Source organism: Lampetra fluviatilis (genome assembly GCF_964198595.1).
Source record: "Lampetra fluviatilis chromosome 45 unlocalized genomic scaffold, kcLamFluv1.1 SUPER_45_unloc_3, whole genome shotgun sequence".
In the NCBI taxonomy this organism is placed as follows: domain Eukaryota; kingdom Metazoa; phylum Chordata; class Hyperoartia; order Petromyzontiformes; family Petromyzontidae; genus Lampetra; species Lampetra fluviatilis.
The window spans coordinates 55,001-75,036 of record NW_027620427.1 but is presented as its reverse complement, the minus strand read 5'-3'; the positions used below and the strand labels follow the sequence as shown (position 1 = coordinate 75,036).

General features: G+C 47.6%; 1 protein-coding gene across 1 annotated transcript in view; it reads right to left on the bottom strand.

The window, feature by feature from the left end:
- Window positions 1-3,088: 3,088 nt before the first annotated feature.
- LRMDA (leucine rich melanocyte differentiation associated) overlaps window positions 3,089-20,036 on the bottom strand; it is a 34,343-nt gene continuing 17,395 nt past the window's right edge. The window contains exons 5-8 of the mRNA XM_078884495.1: window positions 18,976-19,115; window positions 11,857-11,944; window positions 5,282-5,387; window positions 3,089-4,011 (exon numbers count right to left, since the gene is read on the bottom strand). Coding sequence (XP_078740621.1) covers window positions 3,932-4,011; window positions 5,282-5,387; window positions 11,857-11,944; window positions 18,976-19,115 — 414 coding nt within the window. The 3' untranslated portion in view covers window positions 3,089-3,931. The remainder of the gene's footprint in view (window positions 4,012-5,281; window positions 5,388-11,856; window positions 11,945-18,975; window positions 19,116-20,036) is intronic.

Here is a 20,036-nt window from a genome sequence, read left to right as displayed (position 1 = left end):
ACTGGGAGATGTTGACTACCTCGCCTGGTCTACAGGAGGTCGTGGGTTCTACCCCGTGACACTGGGAGATGTTGACTACCTCGCCTGGTCTACAGGAGGTCGTGGGCTCCATCCCGTGACCCTGACGATGCCTGCTGCTGTAGATTTGGAGTCTGCGTCTCTCTCTCATCATCATCACCACGTGATCTCCACCCCTATAACCACAATCACCACCACGTGATCTCCACCCCTATAACCACATTCACCACCACGTGATCTCCACCCCTATAACCACATTCACCACGTGATCTCCACCCCTATAACCACAATCACCACGTGATCTCCACCCCTATAATCACATTCACCACCACGTGATCTCCACCCCTATAACCACATTCACCACGTGATCTCCACCCCTATAACCACAATCACCACGTGATCTCCACCCCTATAACCACATTCACCACCACGTGATCTCCACCCCTATAACCACAATCACCACGTGATCTCCACCCCTATAACCACAATCACCACCACGTGATCTCCACCCCTATAATCACATTCACCACCACGTGATCTCCACCCCTATAATCACATTCACCACCACGTGATCTCCACCCCTATAACCACATTCACCACCACGTGATCTCCACCCCTATAACCACATTCACCACCACGTGATCTCCACCCCTATAACCACAATCACCACGTGATCTCCACCCCTATAACCACATTCACCACGTGATCTCCACCCCTATAACCACATTCACCACGTGATCTCCACCCCTATAACCACAATCACCACGTGATATCCACCCCTATAACCACAATCAGCACCACGTGATCTCCACCCCTATAACCACAATCACCACCACGTGATCTCCACCCCTATAACCACATTCACCACCACGTGATCTCCACCCCTATAACCACAATCACCACCACGTGATCTCCACCCCTATAACCACATTCACCACGTGATCTCCACCCCTATAACCACATTCACCACCACGTGATCTCCACCCCTATAACCACATTCACCACGTGATCTCCACCCCTATAACCACAATCACCACGTGATCTCCACCCCTATAACCACAATCACCACGTGATCTCCACCCCTATAATCACAATCACCACGTGATCTCCACCCCTATAATCACATTCACCACGTGATCTCCACCCCTATAACCACAATCACCACGTGATCTCCACCCCTATAACCACAATCACCACGTGATCTCCACCCCTATAACCACAATCACCACGTGATCTCCACCCCTATAATCACAATCACCACGTGATCTCCACCCCTATAACCACAATCACCACGTGATCTCCACCCCTATAACCACAATCACCACGTGATCTCCACCCCTATAACCACAATCACCACGTGATCTCCACCCCTATAACCACATTCACCACGTGATCTCCACCCCTATAACCACATTCACCACCACGTGATCTCCACCCCTATAACCACAATCACCACGTGATCTCCACCCCTATAACCACATTCACCACCACGTGATCTCCACCCCTATAACCACATTCACCACCACGTGATCTCCACCCCTATAACCACAATCACCACGTGATCTCCACCCCTATAACCACATTCACCACGTGATCTCCACCCCTATAACCACATTCACCACCACGTGATCTCCACCCCTATAACCACAATCACCACGTGATCTCCACCCCTATAACCACATTCACCACGTGATCTCCACCCCTATAACCACATTCACCACCACGTGATCTCCACCCCTATAACCACAATCACCACCACGTGATCTCCACCCCTATAACCACAATCACCACCACGTGATCTCCACCCCTATAACCACATTCACCACCACGTGATCTCCACCCCTATAACCACAATCACCACGTGATCTCCACCCCTATAACCACATTCACCACGTGATCTCCACCCCTATAACCACAATCACCACCACGTGATCTCCACCCCTATAACCACATTCACCACCACGTGATCTCCACCCCTATAACCACAATCACCACGTGATCTCCACCCCTATAATCACATTCACCACCACGTGATCTCCACCCCTATAACCACATTCACCACCACGTGATCTCCACCCCTATAACCACATTCACCACCACGTGATCTCCACCCCTATAACCACATTCACCACCACGTGATCTCCACCCCTATAACCACAATCACCACGTGATCTCCACCCCTATAACCACATTCACCACCACGTGATCTCCACCCCTATAACCACAATCACCACGTGATCTCCACCCCTATAACTACATTCACCACCACGTGATCTCCACCCCTATAATCACATTCACCACCACGTGATCTCCACCCCTATAACCACATTCACCACCACGTGATCTCCACCCCTATAACCACATTCACCACCACGTGATCTCCACCCCTATAATCACATTCACCACCACGTGATCTCCACCCCTATAACCACATTCACCACGTGATCTCCACCCCTATAACCACATTCACCACCACGTGATCTCCACCCCTATAACCACATTCACCACCACGTGATCTCCACCCCTATAACCACATTCACCACGTGATCTCCACCCCTATAATCACAATCACCACCACGTGATCTCCACCCCTATAACCACATTCACCACCACGTGATCTCCACCCCTATAACCACAATCACCACGTGATCTCCACCCCTATAACCACAATCACCACCACGTGATCTCCACCCCTATAACCACATTCACCACCACGTGATCTCCACCCCTATAACCACATTCACCACCACGTGATCTCCACCCCTATAACCACATTCACCACGTGATCTCCACCCCTATAACCACAATCACCACGTGATCTCCACCCCTATAACCACATTCACCACCACGTGATCTCCACCCCTATAATCACAATCACCACGTGATCTCCACCCCTATAACCACATTCACCACGTGATCTCCACCCCTATAACCACAATCACCACGTGATCTCCACCCCTATAACCACATTCACCACGTGATCTCCACCCCTATAACCACATTCACCACCACGTGATCTCTATATTAAATGAACGCGTGACACGGGGGACGATTTACAAAAATGTTTTTTAAAACACGATTCAGGTTTGGGGACATGGGGCTGTGTGAGTGAGTGAGGGGGGGGGGGGATCAGTGAGTGAGTGGATGAGTGAGTGAGTGAATGACTGAGTGACTGAGTGAATGACTGAGTGGGTGAATAACTGAGTTAGTGAATGAGTGGGTGAATGACTGAGTGAGTAAATGAGTGACTGAGTGGGTGAATGAGTGAGTGGATCAGTGAGTGAGTGAATGAGTGAGTGAGTGAGTGAATGAGTAGGTGAATGAGTGACTGAGTGAATGAATAACTTAGTGAATGAGTGAGTGAATCAGAGAGTGAGTGAATGACTGAGCGACTGAGTGAATAAGTGAGTGACTGAGTGAGAAAACGAGTGACCGAGTGAATGAGTGAGTGAATGAGTAGGTGAATTAGTGGGTGAATTACTGAGTGAATGAGTGAGTGAAAGAGTGCATGAGTGAGTGAATGAATGAGTGACTGACTGATCGAATGAGTGAGTGAATGAGTGGGTGAATGAATGAGTGAGTGACTGAATTAGTGAGTGAATGACTTAGTGAATGAGTGGGTGAATTACTGAGTGAATGAGTGAGTGAAAGAGTGCATGAGTGAGTGAATGACTAAGTGAACGAATGCATGAGTGACTGAGTGAATGAGTGAGTGAATGAGTGGGTGAATGAGTGAGTGAGTGAATGACTTAGTGAATGAGTGGGTGAATTACTGAGTGAATGAGTGAATGAATGAGTGAGTGAATGACTAAGTGAATGAATTAATGAGTGAGTGAATGACTTAGTGAATGAGTGGGTGAATTACTGAGTGAATGAGTGAGTGAATGAGTGAGTGAATGAGTGAATGAATGAGTCACAGGTCTCCGTCGAAGATGAAGCGGTTGCCCTCTGACTGCCGGCCTTGGTAGACGTAGCGGCAATGAGCCATCACCCCTTCACTCAGCACGGGGTGGGGGGGAGAGGGGGGGGAGGGGGGGAGGGAGAGGGGGGGAAGGGGGGAGGGGGTGTGGGGGAGGGGGAGGGGGGGGAGGGAGGGGGGGGGGGGGTGTGGGGGAGGGGGGGAGGGGGAGGGGGGGGAGGGAGGGGGGGGGAAGGGGGGAGGGGGTGTGGGGGAGGGGGAGGGGGGGGAGGGAGGGGGGGGGGGGTGTGGGGGAGGGGGGGAGGGGGAGGGGGGGGAGGGAGGGGGGGGGAAGGGGGGAGGGGGTGTGGGGGAGGGGGGGAGGGGGGGGAGGGAGAGGGGGGGGAAGGGGGGAGAGGGGGGGAGGGGGGGAGGGGGGGAGGGAGGGAGAGGGAGAGAGGGGGAGGGGGAGAGGGGGGGAGGGGGGGGAGGGGGGGGAGAGGGGGAGGGGGAGAGGGGGGAGAGGGGGGGGGGAGGGGGGGTGGGGGAGGTGGGGAGGGGGGGTGGGGGAGGGGGGGAGGTGGGGTGGGGGAGGGGGGGTGGGGGAGGGGGGGAGGTGGGGTGGGGGAGGGGGGGTGGGGGAGGGGGGGTGGGGGAGGGGGGGGAGGTGGGGTGGGGGAGGGGGGGTGGGGGAGGGGGGGGTGGGGGAGGGGGGGAGGTGGGGTGGGGGAGGGGGGGTGGGGGAGGGGGGGAGGTGGGGTGGGGGAGGGGGGGTGGGGGAGGGGGGGGTGGGGGAGGGGGGGAGGTGGGGTGGGGGAGGGGGGGTGGGGGAGGGGGGGAGGTGGGGTGGGGGAGGGGGGGTGGGGGAGGGGGGGAGGGGGGGTGGGGGAGGGGGGGAGGTGGGGTGGGGGAGGGGGGGTGGGGGAGGGGGGGGTGGGGGAGGGGGGGAGGGGGGTGGGGAGGGGGGGGTGAGAAGGGTGCACCGAGACTGGCACCAGTAGCATCCTTCACACAACGTGTTACTCTCTGTCTCTCTGTGTCTCTGTCTGTGTCTCTATGTTTGTGTCTCTCTTTCTCTCTCTGTCTGTCTCTCTCTGTATCTCTGTCTGTGTCTGTGTTTCTGTCTCTGTGTCTCTGTGTCTCTCTCTGTCTGTCTCTCTCTCTGTCTCTCTGTCTCTCTCTCTGTCTGTCTCTCTCTCTGTCTGTCTCTCTCTCTCTGTCTCTCTCTGTCTCTCTGTGTCTCTCTGGGAGCGGTGGTGGTACAGGTAGCCAGCACTGTCTGTGTGTGTGTGTGTCTGTGTGTCTGTGTGTGTGTCTGTGTCTGTCTCTGTCTCTCTGTCTCTCTGTGTCTGTCTCTCTGTGTACCTTTGTGGTCGGAGGGTTGTCGCTGTGAGGCCGGCAGCGGTGAGTACGGACCGCGCTGTCTCTCCGTCTGCCTCTGTCTCTCCACCGCCGCCTCCTTGTCTATCCGCTGCACTTGCACCAAGGCACACACACACACAGACACACACACACAGACACACACACACACACAGACACACACACACACAGACACACACACACACAGACACACACACAGACAGACACACACACACAGACACACACACAGATACACAGACACACACACACAGACACAGACACACACACACAGACACACACAGACACACACACACAGACACACACACACAGACACACACACACAGACACACACAGACACACACACACAGACACACAGACACACACACAGACACACACACAGACACACACACACACAGACACCCGCGGGATCCCCAAGCGCATGTGTGTGTGTCTGTGTGTCACATGTTCATAGCGCAGCTTAGCGCTAACCACTACACTACACATACACACTACACTACACTATACACTACACTATACACTACACTACACTATACACTACACTACACACTACACTACACTATACACTACACTATACACTACACTACATTATACACTACACTACACACTACACACTACACTATACACTACACTACACACTACACTACACTATACACTACACTATACACTACACTACATTATACACTACACATACATTATACACTACACATACACACTACACTACACTATACACTACACACTACACACTACACTACACTATACACTACACTACACACTACACTACACTATACACTACACTATACACTACACTACACACTACACTATACACTACACACTACACTAAACTATACACTATACACTACACTACACACTACACTATACACTACACACTACACTATACACTACACACTACACTATACACTACACACTACACTACACACTACACTATACACTACACTACACACTACACACTACACTACACACTACACTACACTATACACTACACACTACACTATACATTATACACTACACTACACACTACACTATACACTACACACTACACTACACACTACACTACACACTACACTACACACTACACACTACACTACACACTACACACTACACTACACACTACACACTACACTATACACTACACTACACTATACACTACACTACACTATACACTACATTATACACTACACACTACACTACACACTACACTATACACTACACTACACACTACACACTACACTACACTATACACTACACTACACACTACACTATACACTACATTATACACTACACTACTCACTACACTATACACTACACTACTCACTACACTATACACTACACTATACACTACACTACTCACTACACTATACACTACACTACTCACTACACTATACACTACACTATACACTACACTATACACTACACTATACACTACACTACACACTACACTACACTATACACTACACTACACTATACACTACACTACACACTACACTATACACTACACTATACACTACACTATACACTACACTACACTATACACTACACTACACTATACACTACATTATACACTACACTACACACTACACTATACACTACACTATACACTACACTACACTGCACACTACACTACACTACACACTACACACTACACTACACACTACACTACACTATACACTACACTACACTATACACTACACTATACACTACACTACACACTACACTACACACTACACTACACACTACACTATACACTACACTATACACTACACTGCACACTACACTACACACTACACTACACTATACACTACACTATACACTACACTACACACTACACTATACACTACACTACTCACTACACTATACACTACACTATACACTACACTACTCACTACACTATACACTACACTACTCACTACACTATACACTACACTATACACTACACTATACACTACACTATACACTACACTACACACTACACTACACTATACACTACACTACACTATACACTACACTACACACTACACTATACACTACACTATACACTACACTATACACTACACTACACTATACACTACACTACACTATACACTACATTATACACTACACTACACACTACACTATACACTACACTATACACTACACTACACTGCACACTACACTACACTACACACTACACACTACACTACACACTACACTACACTATACACTACACTACACTATACACTACACTATACACTACACTACACACTACACTACACACTACACTACACACTACACTATACACTACACTATACACTACACTGCACACTACACTACACACTACACTACACTATACACTACACTATACACTACACTACACACTACACTATACACTACACTACACACTACACTACACACTACACTACACACTACACTACACACTACACTACACACTACACTACACACTACACTACACTATACACTACACTACACACTACACTACACTATACACTACACTACACACTACACTACACACTACACTACACACTACACTACACACTACACTATACACTACATTATACACTACACTACACATTACACTATACACTACACTATACACTACACTACACTGCACACTACACTACACACTACACTACACTATACACTACACTATACACTACACTACACACTACACTATACACTACACTATACACTACACTATACACTACACTATACACTACACTACACTATACACTACATTATACACTACACTACACACTACACACTACACTATACACTACACTATACACTACACTATACACTACACTACACTATACACTACACTACACTATACACTACATTATACACTACACTACACACTACACACTACACTATACACTACACTATACACTACACTACACACTACACTACACTATACACTACACACTACACTATACACTACACTATACACTACACAACACTACACACTTCACTACAATAGACTACACACTACACTACACACTACACTACACTATACACTATACACTACACTATACACTATACTACACACTACACTACACACTAAACTATACACTACACTATACACTACACTACACACTACACTACACTATACACTACACTATACACTACACTACACACTACACTATACACTACACTATACACTACACTATACACTACACTACACACTACACTACACTATACACTACATTATACACTACACTATACACTACACACTACACTACTCACTACACTACACTACTCACTAAACTATACACTACACTACACACTACACTACTCACTACACTATACACTAAACTATACACTACACTATACACTACACTACACACTACACTACACTATACACTACACTATACACTACACTACACACTACACTATACACTACACTATACACTACACTATACACTACACTACACACTACACTACACTATACACTACATTATACACTACACTATACACTACACTATACACTACACTACACTGCACACTACACTACACTACACACTACACTACACTATACACTACACTATACACTACACTACACTACACACTACACTACACACTACACTATACACTACACTATACACTACACTGCACACTACACTACACTATACACTACACTACACACTACACTACACTATACACTACACTACACTATACACTACACTATACACTACACTATACACTACACTACACTATACACTACACTATACACTACACTACACTATACACTACACTACACTATACACTACACTATACACTACACTACACACTACACTACACTATACACTACACTATACACTACACTATACACTACACTACACTATACACTACACTACACTATACACTGCATTATACACTACACTACACACTACACTATACACTACACTATACACTACACTGCACACTACACTACACACTACACTACACTATACACTACACTACACTATACACTACACTACACTGCACACTACACTACACACTACACACTACACTACACTATACACTACACTATACACTACACTATACACTACACTACACACTACACTATACACTACACTATACACTACACTATACGCTACACTATACACTACACTATACACTACACTATACACTACACTATACACTACACTACACTATACACTACATTATACACTACACTACACACTACACTACACACTACACTACACACTACACACTACACTATACACTACACTACACACTACACACTACACTACACACTACACTATACACTACATTATACACTACACTACACACTACACTACACACTACACTACACACTACACTACACACTACACACTACACTACACACTACACACTACACTATACACTACACTACACACTACACACTACACTACACACTACACTATACACTACACACTACACTACACTATACACTACACTATACACTACACTACACTACACACTACACTATACACTACACTATACACTACACTACACTATACACTACACTATACACTACACTACACACTACACTACACACTACACTACACACTACACTACACTATACACTACACTATACACTACACTATACACTACACTACACACTACACTACACACTAAACTATACACTACACTATACACTACACTACACACTACACTACACTATACACTACACTATACACTACACTACACACTACACTATACACTACACTATACACTACACTATACACTACACTACACACTACACTATACACTACATTATACACTACACTATACACTACACACTACACTACTCACTACACTACACTACTCACTACACTATACACTACACTACACACTACACTACTCACTACACTATACACTAAACTATACACTACACTATACACTACACTACACACTACACTACACTATACACTACACTATACACTACACTACACACTACACTATACACTACACTATACACTACACTATACACTACACTACACACTACACTACACTATACACTACATTATACACTACACTATACACTACACTATACACTACACTACACTGCACACTACACTACACTACACACTACACTACACTATACACTACACTATACACTACACTACACTACACACTACACTATACACTACACTATACACTACACTGCACACTACACTACACTATACACTACACTACACTATACACTACACTACACTATACACTACACTATACACTACACTATACACTACACTACACTATACACTACACTATACACTACACTACACTATACACTACACTACACTATACACTACACTATACACTACACTACACACTACACTACACTATACACTACACTATACACTACACTATACACTACACTATACACTGCATTATACACTACACTACACACTACACTATACACTACACTATACACTACACTGCACACTACACTACACACTACACTACACTATACACTACACTACACTATACACTACACTACACTGCACACTACACTACACACTACACACTACACTACACTATACACTACACTATACACTACACTATACACTACACTATACACTACACTATACACTACACTATACACTACACTACACTATACACTACATTATACACTACACTACACACTACACTACACACTACACTACACACTACACACTACACTATACACTACACTACACACTACACACTACACTACACACTACACTATACACTACATTATACACTACACTACACACTACACTACACACTACACTACACACTACACTACACACTACACACTACACTACACACTACACACTACACACTACACTATACACTACACTACACACTACACTATACACTACACTACACACTACACACTACACTACACACTACACTATACACTACACACTACACACTACACTATACACTACACTATACACTACACTATACACTACACTACACTATACACTACACTATACACTACACTACACACTACACTACACACTACACTACACTATACACTACACTATACACTACACTACACTACACACTACACTATACACTACACTATACACTACACTATACACTACACTACACACTACACTACACACTACACTACACTACACACTACACTATACACTACACTATACACTACATTATACACTACACTACACACTACACACTACACTATACACTACACTACACACTACACTATACACTACACTACACACTACACTACACTATACACTACACTATACACTATACACTACACACTACACTATACACTACACTATACACTACACTACACACTACACTACACTATACACTACACTATACACTACACTACACACTACACTACACTATACACTACACTATACACTACACTACACTATACACTATACACTACACACTACACTACACACTACACTACACACTACACTATACACTACACTACACACTACACTACACTATACACTACACTATACACTATACACTACACTATACACTACACTACACTATACACTACATTATACACTATACACTACACTATACACTACACTACTCACCGCTTCCCTCCGCTCGGCCTTCGTCACGGGGAGAGCGTCCAGGAAGCGCAGGCCGGGCAGAGCCCTCACTACCGCACACCTGGACACACACACACACCCAGACACACACAGACACACACAGAGATAGACACACACACAGATAGACACAGACACACAGATAGACACACACACAGACACACACACACAGAGACACACACAGACACACACACACACACAGACACACACACAAAGGTAGACATAGACACACACAGAGATAGACACACACACACACAGACACACAGACACACACAGACACACACACAGGTAGACACACACACAGAGTTAGACACACACACAGATAGACACAACAACAACAACAACAACCGCCATTCGCCACTAAGTGGCGGTGACGTCACCACGACGCTTGTGCCAGGCCATGTGCACCTTGAGGCCACGTGAAGTGTCGAACGCCCGCTGCAGGAGGTCACGGGGCAGACCCAGCAGGTGCCACGGGTCGACTGACCGAGATGACCGAGAAGACTGGCTGATGCACCACCTGTGCCCCCTACTGTGCTAACTTGCTGTGCTTTAGCCACCCGGCGCTCCGCTCGTTGTTGTGAGTGTTGCTCCTCCGCCCTCCGTTGTTGCTGGAGGGCGACTGCCTCCAACTGCCCAGTAGCGTCCTTCACGAGCCTCCTCCACAGAGGCCGATCTTGACACCGCTGGTACCAGTCATCGGCAAGTCCACTCGGCTCCACGTCCTCCTGTACCACATCACTCCATCTCTTCTCTAGCCCGTGCCGCGCCCGTTTAGCCCCCTCGATCCGGCCGAACAAAAGCTGTTTAGGCATGCGGTGGCTGGGCATGTGGGCTACATGGCCCAGCCAACGCAGCCTTGCCTGCCGGAGGAGCTCACCGATGGGACTTTGCCCAGATCTTTCAAGGATTTGTGAGCTCCTCACACAATCCAGCCTGCAGGTTAAACCCAGGATGGATCGTAGGCAGGCCAGCCTAAATGTTTCTAACTGGCGAAGATGCTCCATTAGGGGGGTCCACGTTCCACAAGCGTAGAGAAGGGAGGGAATGAGTGTGGCCGAGAAGACCTGAAGCTTCGTGCGGAGCGACAGACCAGGTAGCTTCCACACAGCGTTACGCAACCGATGAAAAGATATTGCCGCTCGACTGATTCGGAGTGAGACCTCTGCTGTTAAACTGGAGCCGGTCATTAGCACACTGCCCAGGTATGGGAAACTCTCCACTCTCTCCACAACTGCCCCATCACCGATTGGGAGTTGTGGGGGTGGAGTGTCCGATGGTACAAAATACCCAGGCAGGTGCTTAGTTTTGGTGGGGCTGATGGTAAGGCCCCACCTCTTAGTGGCACGCTCCAGTCTCAGCAGCAGCGTCTCCAACGCCTCTTCTGAATGAGCAGCTATTACCAAATCATCGGCATACATAACGTGGTTGACCAATAGGGAGCCATCCCTCGATCGCACCCGGGCGTCGATCAGCCTCCCATTATATCTGTACCAAATGGAAATTCCCCCGGTACAGCTATTGAAGGCTTCACGAACTACGCGGTCAAAATAGATGTTAAATAATGTGGGAGCCAGAGGACATCCCTGTCGCACCCCAAGGTGTACAGGGAAAGGCTCTGACTCCCGGCCACGTAGTTTTACCCGGGCCCGCTCACCATCATGAAGGTCCTTAATGATCGTGAGCAGAGGGTCAGGGACTCCGAAAGCACGAAGAACAACCCAGAGCCCAGTCCTACTGATGGTATCATAGGCCTTGACCAGGTCAATAAATCAGAGATGTAGGTTTTGTTGGAATTCCCTACACCTCTGCTGTAGCAAACGGACAGAAAATATGGCATCAGTGCAGGACCGCCCTTTCCTGAAACTGCATTGGGGCTCCGCAAGCCTCTCCTCAGCGTGCCTAGCAAGGCGATGTTGAATAATCCTTGCCAGGACCTTTCCCGACACACTGAGGAGTGAGATGCCCCTGTAGTTGTTACAGTCTGTGCGGTCCCCCTTCTTAAAGAGGGGGACCACCAGGGCATCCTTCCAATCCTGCGGAACCCGTCCAGTGGTCCAGACTGTTGTTATGATGTCATATAGGGCAGTCTGTGCACAAACGCCACCCTCCCTCAGCATTTCGCTTGGGAGATCATCTCTGCCCGGTGCCTTCCCTGGTCTCAGACTCTGGATCGCCTTCAGTACTTCCTCAACAGCTGGCACCTCAGCCAGCCACTCACAGGGGGTGACCTCTTCCAATATTTGAGGCACGGCAGCCTCAGCAGGGTTATCCCCACTTTGTGCCACGATGTTTTCCTGGCTGAGAGATTTCCCCTCCCCCAGGACCTCACAGAAATGCTCAGCAAATCTGCAAACCTGTTCATGGGGGTCGGAGATTAGACACACACACACAGACACACACGCACAGATAGACACACACAACAACAACCGCCATTCGTCACTAAGTGTACTAGTGAGTGTACTAGTGAGTGAGTGAGTGTACTAGTGAGTGAGTGAGTGTACTAGTGACTAACTGACCTGTACACGTGGTAGTCAGTGTCTCCACACTGTGTACCAGACAGTTCGTGTGGGCAGGCCGCGTTGCCCAGCAGGCTGAGGTAGTGAGTGTACTAGTGAGGTAGTGAGTGTACTAGTGAGGTAGTGAGTGTGCTAGTGAGTGAGTGTACTAGTGAGTGAGTGAGTGTACTAGTGAGGTAGTGAGTGTACTAGTGAGTGAGTGAGTGTACTAGTGAGTGAGTGAGTGTACTAGTGAGTGAGTGAGTGTACTAGTGGGTGAGTGAGTGTACTAGTGAGTGAGTGAGTGTACTAGTGAGTGAGTGAGTGTGCTAGTGAGTGAGTGAGTGAGTGTACTAGTGAGTGAGTGAGTGTACTAGTGAGTGAGTGAGTGTACTAGTGAGTGAGTGAGTGTACTAGTGAGTGAGTGAGTGTGCTAGTGAGTGAGTGAGTGTACTAGTGAGTGAGTGAGTGTACTAGTGAGTGAGTGAGTGTACTAGTGAGTGAGTGAGTGTACTAGTGAGTGAGTGAGTGTACTAGTGAGGTAGTGAGTGTACTAGTGAGTGAGTGAGTGTACTAGTGGGTGAGTGAGTGTACTAGTGAGGTAGTGAGTGTACTAGTGAGGTAGTGAGTGTACTAGTGACTAACTGACCTGTACACGTGGTAGTCAGTGTCTCCACACTGTGTACCAGAGAGTTCGTGTGGACAGGCCGCGTTGCCCAGCAGGCTGAGGTAGTGAGTGTACTAGTGAGGTAGTGAGTGTACTAGTGAGGTAGTGAGTGTGCTAGTGAGTGAGTGTACTAGTGAGTGAGTGAGTGTACTAGTGAGGTAGTGAGTGTACTAGTGAGTGAGTGAGTGTACTAGTGAGTGAGTGAGTGTACTAGTGAGTGAGTGAGTGTACTAGTGACTAACTGACCTGTACACGTGGTAGTCAGTGTCTCCACACTCCCCACGTGACAGTTCGTGTGGGCAGGCCGCGTTGCCCAGCAGGCTGAGGTAGTGAGTGTACTAGTGAGTGAGTGAGTGTACTAGTGGGTGAGTGAGTGTACTAGTGAGGTAGTGAGTGTACTAGTGAGTGAGTGAGTGTGCTAGTGAGTGAGTGAGTGAGTGTACTAGTGAGTGAGTGAGTGTACTAGTGAGTGAGTGAGTGTACTAGTGAGTGAGTGAGTGTACTAGTGGGTGAGTGAGTGTGCTAGTGAGTGAGTGAGTGTACTAGTGAGGTAGTGAGTGTACTAGTGAGTGAGTGAGTGTACTAGTGAGTGAGTGAGTGTACTAGTGAGTGAGTGAGTGTACTAGTGAGTGAGTGAGTGTACTAGTGAGTGAGTGAGTGTACTAGTGAGTGAGTGAGTGTACTAGTGGGTGAGTGAGTGTACTAGTGTGCTAGTGAGTGTACTAGTGGGTGAGTGAGTGTGCTAGTGTGCTAGTGTACTAGTGAGTGAGTGAGTGTACTAGTGAGTGAGTGTACTAGTGGGTGAGTGAGTGTGCTAGTGAGTGAGTGAGTGTACTAGTGAGGTAGTGAGTGTACTAGTGAGGTAGTGAGTGTACTAGTGGGTGAGTGAGTGAGTGTACTAGTGACTAACTGACCTGTACACGTGGTAGTCAGTGTCTCCCCACTCCCCACGTGACAGTTCGTGTGGGCAGGCCGCGTTGCCCAGCAGGCTGAGGTAGTGAGTGTACTAGTGAGGTAGTGAGTGTACTAGTGGGTGAGTGAGTGTACTAGTGACTAACTGACCTGTACACGTGGTAGTCAGTGTCTCCCCACTCCCCACGTGACAGTTCGTGTGGGCAGGCCGCGTTGCCCAGCAGGCTGAGGTAGTGAGTGTACTAGTGAGTGTACTAGTGAGGTAGTGAGTGTACTAGTGAGTGAGTGAGTGTACTAGTGAGTGAGTGAGTGTGCTAGTGAGTGAGTGAGTGTACTAGTGGGTGAGTGAGTGTACTAGTGTGCTAGTGAGTGTACTAGTGAGTGAGTGAGTGTACTAGTGACTAACTGACCTGTACACGTGGTAGTCAGTGTCTCCACACTGTGTACCAGACAGTTCGTGTGGGCAGGCCACGTTGCCCAGCAGGCTGAGGTAGTGAGTGTACTAGTGAGGTAGTGAGTGTACTAGTGAGGTAGTGAGTGTACTAGTGAGTGAGTGAGTGTACTAGTGGGTGAGTGAGTGTGCTAGTGAGTGAGTGAGTGTACTAGTGAGTGAGTGAGTGTACTAGTGACTAACTGACCTGTACACGTGGTAGTCAGTGTCTCCCCACTCCCCACGTGACAGTTCGTGTGGGCAGGCCACGTTGCCCAGCAGGCTGAGGTAGTGAGTGTACTAGTGAGTGAGTGTACTAGTGAGTGAGTGAGTGTACTAGTGAGGTAGTGAGTGTACTAGTGAGGTAGTGAGTGTACTAGTGAGGTAGTGAGTGTACTAGTGAGTGAGTGAGTGTACTAGTGAGTGAGTGAGTGTACTAGTGACTAACTGACCTGTCCACGTGGTAGTCAGTGTCTCCCCACTCCCCACGTGACAGTTCGTGTGGGCAGGCCGCGTTGCCCAGCAGGCTGAGGTAGTGAGTGTACTAGTGAGTGAGTGAGTGTACTAGTGGGTGAGTGAGTGTACTAGTGAGTGAGTGTACTAGTGAGGTAGTGAGTGTACTAGTGAGTGAGTGAGTGTACTAGTGAGTGAGGTAGTGAGTGTACTAGTGGGTGAGTGAGTGTACTAGTGAGTGAGTGAGTGTACTAGTGAGGTAGTGAGTGTACTAGTGAGTGAGTGAGTGTACTAGTGAGTGAGGTAGTGAGTGTGCTAGTGAGGTAGTGAGTGTACTAGTGGGTGAGTGAGTGTACTAGTGAGGTAGTGAGTGTACTAGTGAGTGAGTGAGTGTACTAGTGTGCTAGTGAGTGTACTAGTGGGTGAGTGAGTGTACTAGTGACTAACTGACCTGTACACGTGGTAGTCAGTGTCTCCACACTGTGTACCAGACAGTTCGTGTGGGCAGGCCGCGTTGCCCAGCAGGCTGAGGTAGTGAGTGTGCTAGTGAGGTAGTGAGTGTACTAGTGAGTGAGTGAGTGTACTAGTGACTAACTGACCTGTACACGTGGTAGTCAGTGTCTCCACACTGTGTACCAGACAGTTCGTGTGGGCAGGCCGCGTTGCCCAGCAGGCTGAGGTAGTGAGTGTGCTAGTGAGTGTACTAGTGAGTGAGTGAGTGTACTAGTGAGGTAGTGAGTGTACTAGTGAGTGAGTGAGTGTACTAGTGACTAACTGACCTGTACACGTGGTAGTCAGTGTCTCCCCACTCCCCACGTGACAGTTCGTGTGGGCAGGCCGCGTTGCCCAGCAGGCTGAGGTAGTGAGTGTACTAGTGAGTGAGTGAGTGTACTAGTGAGTGAGTGAGTGTACTAGTGATTGAGTGAGTGTACTAGTGAGTGAGTGAGTGTGCTAGTGGGTGAGTGAGTGTACTAGTGTGCTAGTGAGTGTACTAGTGTGCTAGTGAGTGTACTAGTGGGTGAGTGAGTGTACTAGTGACTAACTGACCTGTACACGTGGTAGTCAGTGTCTCCCCACTCCCCACGTGACAGTTCGTGTGGGCAGGCCGCGTTGCCCAGCAGGCTGAGGTAGTGAGTGTACTAGTGAGTGAGTGAGTGTACTAGTGAGTGAGTGAGTGTGCTAGTGAGGTAGTGAGTGTACTAGTGAGTGAGTGAGTGTACTAGTGAGTGAGTGAGTGTACTAGTGAGTGAGTGTGCTAGTGGGTGAGTGAGTGTGCTAGTGAGGTAGTGAGTGTACTAGTGAGTGAGTGAGTGTACTAGTGAGTGAGTGAGTGTACTAGTGAGTGAGTGAGTGTACTAGTGAGTGAGTGAGTGTACTAGTGGGTGAGTGAGTGTACTAGTGAGTGAGTGAGTGTACTAGTGAGGTAGTGAGTGTACTAGTGACTAACTGACCTGTACACGTGGTAGTCAGTGTCTCCACACTGTGTACCAGAGAGTTCGTGTGGGCAGGCCGCGTTGCCCAGCAGGCTGAGGTAGTGAGTGTACTAGTGAGTGAGTGAGTGTACTAGTGAGGTAGTGAGTGTACTAGTGAGGTAGTGAGTGTACTAGTGAGTGAGTGAGTGTACTAGTGAGTGAGTGAGTGTACTAGTGACTAACTGACCTGTACACGTGGTAGTCAGTGTCTCCCCACTCCCCACGTGACAGTTCGTGTGGGCAGGCCGCGTTGCCCAGCAGGCTGAGGTAGTGAGTGTACTAGTGAGTGAGTGAGTGTACTAGTGAGTGAGTGAGTGTGCTAGTGAGGTAGTGAGTGTACTAGTGAGTGAGTGAGTGTACTAGTGAGTGAGTGAGTGTACTAGTGAGGTAGTGAGTGTACTAGTGAGTGAGTGAGTGTACTAGTGAGTGAGTGAGTGTACTAGTGAGGTAGTGAGTGTACTAGTGAGTGAGTGAGTGTACTAGTGAGTGAGTGAGTGTACTAGTGACTAACTGACCTGTACACGTGGTAGTCAGTGTCTCCACACTGTGTACCAGACAGTTCGTGTGGGCAGGCCGCGTTGCCCAGCAGGCTGAGGTAGTGAGTGTACTAGTGAGTGAGTGAGTGTACTAGTGAGTGAGTGAGTGTACTAGTGACTAACTGACCTGTACACGTGGTAGTCAGTGTCTCCACACTCCCCACGTGACAGTTCGTGTGGGCAGGCCGCGTTGCCCAGCAGGCTGAGGTAGCGCAGCGCCGGCGTTGCCACCGCGAGCGTCTTCAGCAGGGGGCGCAGTTCGGTCACGTGGGCAAGCCACACACACATCACGTGGGCAGTCAAGGGGGTAACTGAGTGAGTGAGTGAGTGAATTAATGAGTGAATGAGTGAATGAGTGAGTGAATGAGTGAGTGAATGAGTGAGTGAATGAGTGAGTGAATGAGTGAGTGAATGAGTGAGTGAATAAGTGAGTGAATGAGTGATTGAATGACTGAGTGAATGAGTGAGTGCATGAGTGAGTGAATAAGTGAGTGAATGAGTGAATGACTGAGTGAATGAGTGAAAGAATGAGTGAATGAGTGAGTGAATGAGTGAGTGCATGAGTGAGTGAATGAGTGAGTGAATAAGTGAGTGAATGAGTGAGTGAATGAGTGAGTGAATGAGTGAAAGAATGAGTGAATGACTGAGTGAATGAGTGAGTGCATGAGTGAGTGAATGAGTGAGTGAATAAGTGAGTGAATGAGTGAATGAATGAGTGAATGAGTGAATGAGTGAAAGAATGAGTGAATGACTGAGTGAATGAGTGAGTGCATGAGTGAGTGCATGAGTGAGTGCATGAGTGAGTGAATAAGTGAGTGAATGAGTGAATGAGTGAGTGAATGAGTGAAAGAATGAGTGAATGACTGAGTGAATGAGTGAGTGAATGACTGAGTGAATGAGTGAGTGCATGAGTGAGTGAATAAGTGAGTGAATGACTGAGTGAATGAGTGAAAGAATGAGTGAATGACTGAGTGAATGACTGAGTGAATAAGTGAGTGAATGAGTGAGTGAATGAGTGAGTGAATGAGTGAAAGAATGAGTGAATGACTGAGTGAATGAGTGAGTGCATGAGTGAGTGAATGAGTGAGTGAATAAGTGAGTGAATGAGTGAATGAATGAGTGAATGAGTGAATGAGTGAAAGAATGAGTGAATGACTGAGTGAATGAGTGAGTGCATGAGTGAGTGCA